The sequence below is a fragment of the Austrofundulus limnaeus genome, unplaced genomic scaffold, assembly GCF_001266775.1.
Source record: "Austrofundulus limnaeus strain Quisiro unplaced genomic scaffold, Austrofundulus_limnaeus-1.0 Scaffold171, whole genome shotgun sequence".
Classification (NCBI taxonomy): domain Eukaryota; kingdom Metazoa; phylum Chordata; class Actinopteri; order Cyprinodontiformes; family Rivulidae; genus Austrofundulus; species Austrofundulus limnaeus.
In genome coordinates this window covers 736,305-743,413 of record NW_013952573.1, presented here as the reverse complement: position 1 = coordinate 743,413, position 7,109 = coordinate 736,305, and the positions used below count along the sequence as shown (strand labels likewise).

At 37.3% G+C, this 7,109-nt stretch overlaps 1 protein-coding gene across 2 annotated transcripts in view; it reads right to left on the bottom strand.

The window, feature by feature from the left end:
- Positions 1 to 7,109, bottom strand: part of col4a2 (collagen, type IV, alpha 2) — a gene marked incomplete in the record, with an annotated part of 80,602 nt that overhangs the window by 15,863 nt on the left and 57,630 nt on the right. For both annotated transcript variants that reach the window (XM_014017513.1, XM_014017514.1), the window contains 13 exon segments: positions 1,662 to 1,706; positions 1,793 to 1,828; positions 2,647 to 2,694; positions 2,783 to 2,827; positions 2,957 to 3,019; positions 3,889 to 3,930; positions 4,044 to 4,079; positions 4,179 to 4,232; positions 4,311 to 4,346; positions 4,437 to 4,505; positions 4,587 to 4,703; positions 4,776 to 4,820; positions 4,894 to 5,028. In XM_014017513.1, coding sequence (XP_013872967.1) covers positions 1,662 to 1,706; positions 1,793 to 1,828; positions 2,647 to 2,694; positions 2,783 to 2,827; positions 2,957 to 3,019; positions 3,889 to 3,930; positions 4,044 to 4,079; positions 4,179 to 4,232; positions 4,311 to 4,346; positions 4,437 to 4,505; positions 4,587 to 4,703; positions 4,776 to 4,820; positions 4,894 to 5,028 — 771 coding nt within the window.

Genomic DNA, 7,109 nt, shown 5'->3' with positions numbered 1-7,109 from the left:
CTTCAACACAGAGCATCTTCAGAAGACATGTAAATAAAATAATTTTTAAAACTCTGTATTGTTCAATACAAGTGTGTATTGAACCTAACGCACTGTTTTGAACGGTTCGATACGGGTACATGTATTGTTGCACCCCTAAAATATGTATGTGGGTTCGGCTTTGGTGACATTTGGGGGCAATTTTTTGACAAAAATCCTACATTTGGGGACAAACGTCGAGCCCCCATTTGGTTTTTGCCATTGGTGGGTTGGGGGTTGGGTTTAGGACCAAGGTGTGTATTGAGTTTAGGTTAGTTTTAGGGNAATTCATCCCAAAGGCGTTCTATGGGGTTGAGGTCAGGACTCTGTGCAGGCCAGTCAAGTTCATCCACACCAGACTCTGACATCCACGTCTTGCTTTGTGCACTGGTTCACAGTCATTTGGATGTGTGAGCAAATACTTTTGGCAATAGTAAGTTCCTCAACAGAAAATTGATAAGATTTTGAATACCCTAACATCTAGCATACTRCCAAAAGGTTMAAACAAATCTGGRGAAATCTTTGTGTGCAAAGGAAAAGACAAGTAAATATTGGATGCCTGCAAAATTCAAGTCTGGGTGCTGAGGTGAAAAAAACTCATTACTATTTTTTTTTATATTTGATGCATCATAAAATGAAACATCCAATAAAAAAGAGCCACAGCTTTTAAACAGCTAATCTCACATTAAACAGGAATGGGACAACATACATGTCCAACATCTCCAACAGATGATTTTAGTTTAGATGGGTTTAGTTTATTTGCATTTTACACAATGTCCTAACTTTTTTGTATCATTAGATACAATAAAAAAAACTTTACCATTGAGTAGGAAGAGATACAATTAGATACATTAAGCTACAGTAAAATATGTTACGACTAGATAATAAAACAAGGTAACTTTGTTATTTAATTAATGCACATTTCCTAAATGAAAACTTCTTCTGCTTTTAGTCACAACTCATCAGTTTCAAATCTCTTTGCTTTCATCGTTTGTTCCCACATTGACCACATTAGACTGAGTCAGCTAATCACTTTTCAGTTAATGACCATAAGGTTTGCTTGTGACTGTTTTTAAACTTCTGTGAGTTTCASTTTAAGTCAGCGGTGACTTTGACCTCCACCAACACCAAGGATCAGGAGATATTTGATCAGGRTTTCTTTCAGAGCTGTTGCTCAAGTGTGTACTTGATTTACTCTGACGTCCTTCAATATATGAGAGGAAGTGAAAATGTTTGGGAGGATGGATGTGACAGGGTTATTAAGAAAGGTGGAAGATTTGCTGCTCCACTAACAAATCACCTCACATCTTTTACAGCAGATGTTTTATTGTATTTTAGCAAGATGCCATTTTGAACATCTCTGGAGCATTTCATGAATATRTAGCATTTATTTGACTGTTTTCTCTCCTGTGTTCATCATCTTACCAGCTGAAGACCAGGATCCTGAAGAAATCAACTCCCCCGGATCTCCTCTCTCTCCCTGAAACAGAAACATACAAATAAAAACATGCCATTGCTGTTCCTACTTCTCTTTAGACACACGCTGATCAAAAAGGCRAAAACCTTCAACCTGACAGAGTTTGAAATAAGCAAACATTAACTCAACTGCACATGATTTCAGGGATTCAGCATTTCTGTCTTACCTTAATCCCGTCACCACCATTCAGTCCTGGTTCACCAGGCTCACCCTGAAACAATGTTGTCATGAAGATGTTAGAAAATAATCAATCTGAGGACACAAAAAAATACCAGGGAAACGATCACACAGTCGTACCCTCGGTCCAGGACGCCCGTTTGCACCATTTTCACCCTAAAAAGGAATTCAGAATAGCTCTTAAAGGGGCAATATCATGTAAAATCAACATTTTTTGAGTTTTTTATCGTGTTATAATGTTACACTCTCATAAAAAACATGTCCAAAGCCTTGCGTTGACTCATTCATGCATGTTTGAGAAATCCTGCGGCGTTTTTTGGAAGCCATGATGAGGAGCAAAACGACAGGTGGGGACCAGAAACGCCTTTTGGGACCAGAAACGCTCCTGGGACGTGTCTTTAAGCCGAACTTCCTCATCACGGAGCACACCTCCCCACCCCCCACCCCCCACACCCTGCCCATGACTCCTGCAGGCTCTCGGCAGTAACAAAGCAAAGTGAAAGTGAAACTTAAGCTGTCTGCTGCTCTTAACACTACTGCTCACTCAGTGAAGCTCTTTTCAGATTCAAAATACCTTTGAGGAAATGTGTTTTCAGATGCCAAGTAAACTGCATCATAGCGCGACCCCCCCCACCCCCCTTATGGGACGGAAGCAGAAGGTGGTTCTTAAAGAGACAGAGGCCAATTTCAAGGCGTTTAGTAGTAGTAGTAGAAATTAGCGTGAATTCACTTATAATTCTCCAYATTTCTTCAGAATACTATTTTTTATCATTCTCTTCAATACTTCAATAGGAAGTGATGAGAAGATAAGTTTATTTTCTATTTAAACACAAAAACAGCATTTTAATAACAGCTAAAGGTGACATAGATACTTTATTATGGTATAGTTTGCCTGAGAAACACATAATATTGCCCCTTTAATATAAAGTTTGGACAAGTAGAACCAACGTTTGAACGAAAGGACTTGTACTCACCCTCAGTCCAGGAAATCCCATTATACCAGGTTCTCCTTTGTTGTCTGCCTGAAATAACCATARGAACAGATCTGTATACTTTTCTCTGTGTGGGAATATGAAGCAAGGAAATGATATTTGTGTATCAATCACATACCAAAGCCCCAACTTCTCCTTTTTCACCTTTTTTCCCTGGCGGCCCCTAAAACAAAACATTATCTTTAAACTCATGAATACTTACAGTTCAGCAGTATTTTTTTAATCCTAGAAATCTTTTTAAATGTTATCAGATCATAATGGTGAATAAAACTGAACAATTAGTTGTGATTACTGCTTGAGGYTGACGCTGCTGGTTCGTGTAGTTTCCCGGTAGCCCTTGTGCTCCGATGTCCCCCTGTGGTCAAAGCAGGAAAAACAAACCATGATCCAGAACTCCAGTCGTTCAATGAAGCTACGGAAGAGTCTGTGAAGCAGAACTTGTTTCTAAAATGTATTAGAAAACTGGATTATCAATAATTATTCCATGTATAAAATATTATACAAAATATGTTTATCAGACATAAATGCGTTTTAATCAGTTTTGTGTGATCACATACTTTATACACAATCTCCAAAAAGTTAAAGGTATTTTAAACTTAAAGTTCTGACACATCTATTGGAACATTTAAGTAATATTTGCCAGTAAACCTCCTGGCTGTTTCCTGATTTTGCTGAAATTGGTGTCATCCATGAGTCTGATGGTAGTTTGTGACATTAAAAATGTAGCAACAAATAGCATTTAAAACAATAAGATTATCGTTTTTATTCTGTAAAAACTAATGGAATGCTCACATCTGTTGCTTTTTAGGTCAAAATGATGAAAAACTATTATTTTTATTTTAGTTGTTTTGCCTGCAGTGATGAATGTGTAAACACATACCTCAATAACAAGTTAGTGTATGTGGGGTGATAGATAATAAAAAGATATTCAGGTAAAAACTGAAATAGTAAATTGTGGTAAAAATATCCAATTAAACATAATATTGGGAGCAGATTTTGAAATTTTGAAATTTAAGAATATTAGAGGAGATGGCACGAGAAAAAAGAAGTTGACAAAATGAAATGTAAATCTACCTGCATTACAAGTGATCCATTTCTCCCTCAACTTAAACATGATTTTTTATGCAACAAAAAATATTTATCCATTATTTTTAGTACCAATGCAATCGGACATGAAATAAAAGAATAAAAACTATAAAGGCTTTGATTGATTGTTTTACTCACAGCTTCTCCTTTGACTCCCTTTAACACTTTGGTCATGGTGCCCTGGACAGAAGGAAATGTTYTATCTCAGTAACATTTTCTACAAAGGTGCACAGCTGTGTTTTCACAGTCAAACATCGTGTTTATTTCTGTTAACTGAGTTTGTGCTGCTTCACCTTTGGTCCTGGGGGACCAGGAGGACCTGAAGGGCCCTAAAAGAAACAAAAAAACAATAAAAGCCTTTTGCTTCATAATAAATTTGGTTTCATAAACTTGTAAACTGAGCTCCTCAAAGACATGAGGACACAAACCTTTGGTCCTTGTGGGCCTCTGTTACCTTCCCGTCCTTGTGCTCCTGGAGGCCCCTGGAGAAAAATTACATTTCAGACATTCGGATGCGTAACATTAACACTGAATAAGMTTCTCTTCATCGTGGGTCTTACAATTATCCCATTGAATCCTGGTCTTCCTGGATCACCCTGATGAGAAACGTTCAAAGGCAAACAAATTGAGAAYGTTTCCAWTGTTTACAACAGATGACACTTTTGTTAGAAACTCCTCTTCCTCACCCTGAAGCGCTGCATGTACACAGTGATGTTCAGAGGGTCTCCCTTCTCCCCCTTCCTGCCTGGAAATCCCTGAGAATAAACAAAAGAGCAAAATTATTATTTAGATGAGAATATATATATTTTTGGAGAATGACAGATTTAGATACGCACAGAAGGTCCAGGAGGACCCATAAATCCAGGAATTCCAGACAGTCCTGAGTCTCCATGAGTCCCGTTACAGCCGTCTGCTCCGGGCCTCCCCCGGGGCCCACCTTGTCCCGGGTGGCCCTGAAGAGGATTCAACACAAATAAAAACCCTGTTGGCATTCACAGATGACCTAAGTGTGTTGTTTTACTCACAGGAATGCCATCGATTCCAGAGAACCCAGGTACACCGGTCATCCCCTGGGATGCAAAAAAGACACATTAACAAAATACATTTTATTATTATTGTGTTTTATATTAAAAGATGTTTTACCATGCTGCCTTTAGGACCTATGAAGCCACCAGGTCCGTGGTCACCTTTCTGCCCTTTTGGTCCTTGGATACCAGGATCTCCTGGTCGGCCTACTGGTCCCRCTGGGCCTTGAGGACCAAGAAGCCCAGGAAGTCCCTGATTTTAGGAAGGCAGAAAAAAGTGTTTTAATAAATATGAATGGAAGAATGAAGCTAATTATATAAAAGATGACACACACTTCAGATATCTGAGATTACAAACTGAGCATMACTGGACAAAACTCACCTCATTTAAAAAACAAAAGAAAAGATTTGAAACCAGCAGGACATTCAGGATGAAGATCAAGAAAAAAACAACAACATAGCATTAAAAACAAACTGTAAAGCACAGCCTATTTTATTAACATGTTTCTCTTCTCCTGATGGTGCTCAAATTGTAAAATTCTGATTAAATTTCTTGCTTAAGTCACCAGAGGGAGACAGAAGCTTATATTTCTATACCTATTTTTTATGTCCACGCTCTCTGCTCTCTGCACTTTACCTCCATCTAGTGGTCAAAATGAAAACTGCAAACATTCACTGTCAGAAAAATGACTTCAAGTACAAAACAACTCATAAAGAGAAGAAAAATGATACACCAGAAAATAAATAAATAAATAAATAAATAAATAAATAAATAAATAAATAAATAAATAAATAAATAAATAAATAAATAAATAAATAAATAAATAAATAAATAAATAACAGTTTAACCTGGACATTCACGTTGATGGAGGGTGGAGGTCGGACAGAAAAGAAAATATAAGCACAGTTTGATTACATGTTATGGAGTTCACTGATATTTTTTCCATCASTTGCATCATCTTTATGGAGAACATTACAGACAAATACATAACAAGGACCAGGAATGACCTGGTGCAGGTGTGATTTAAAGGAGAATAAACTTTCAGACGGACTCCCCGAAGAGCTCTGGTGCCTTACAAGCAGGTTTAACTTCAGTCTCAGAGACAACCAGGACAGATCCTCAGGGTAGGAACTGAATATTAACAGTCATTTTTAGAAGGGTCAGAAAACACATGAAGTCAAAGACACCATGTGAATCTGAGCGGCTGGGGSTTTATGTGGTCAGTGATGACCTCAGAGGTCCTGCGAGAACACAAAAAACATGTTTTGGGCCCCGACAGAAATGCTCTGTTCTGAGTTGAAGACATTTGAACCTCATGGGATCTAATAAAACCTCATGGGACCTATAAAACGYGTCGCACAACAACTCAAAGAAGCCCATGGATGGAGGAACGCTTGTCCACTTGTGCTTAAATKGTCTGCCCAAGTAGAGTTTTGTTTTTGGGTCCATTTTTAGAAAAACAAGGAGTGTGTTTAGTCTCGGAACATTCTGAAGCCTGCAGCTGTTGCCTTTGGAGCCGACGACAGGCAGAAGGAATGTCAAAACAAGTCAAGCAGGAGTTATAAGTTAAAGAGCTAAAGATTTGTAGTGATATCTTATCACCATTGCCTCCTGGTGATAAGATTAATGATTTTTTTTCTGCATAGATTCTGCACAAGAAACTTTATATTTTTACCTATGATTGCTTTATAAGGCATTGTATTAAAAAATCAATATAGTAATTACTAAATCACTTTTCAAAACTATCTTTTGATGTTCCATGTTAATATAAATGTCATGTTCTAGTAAAGCATTAATTTAAACACTACTAAGTATCTGAGGTTGGAGTTGTATTAGGATAGCAGCAATCCACTCCTGTTCTTCAAAACTTAACTTAAAACTTTAACAAATCATTTTGAACCTCTTCCCAGTGGGATCAGGATGAAACAGGAAACCTTCACCCCACCTTCGAAGGAAATGGAACAGACACAGTTTTTTTAAAATAACAAAGCAGGTTCAATTATTTATGCTGATCTTTTTAGCCTTTTTTTCAAACCCATAAACAGAGGTGGGTAGTAACTACATTTACATAAGTATTTTTTTTTTTTAGAAAAATGTACATTTAGGTGTCRTTTTACTACATCATATTTTTTACTTTACATGAAATAGGATTATGAAGCTTTGCTACGCTTGAGTTATGTTGAGTTTTGTTGAGTGATGTTGAAGTCAGACCTSTTGTTWGTTCAAAAGCTTTGTTGTACTAACGCCATCTGACTCACGTACAGGTCAAGTTAATATGACAAACGGTAGATATAGTCCCTGGATGTAATTTATCTTGTTCTGTTATATATATA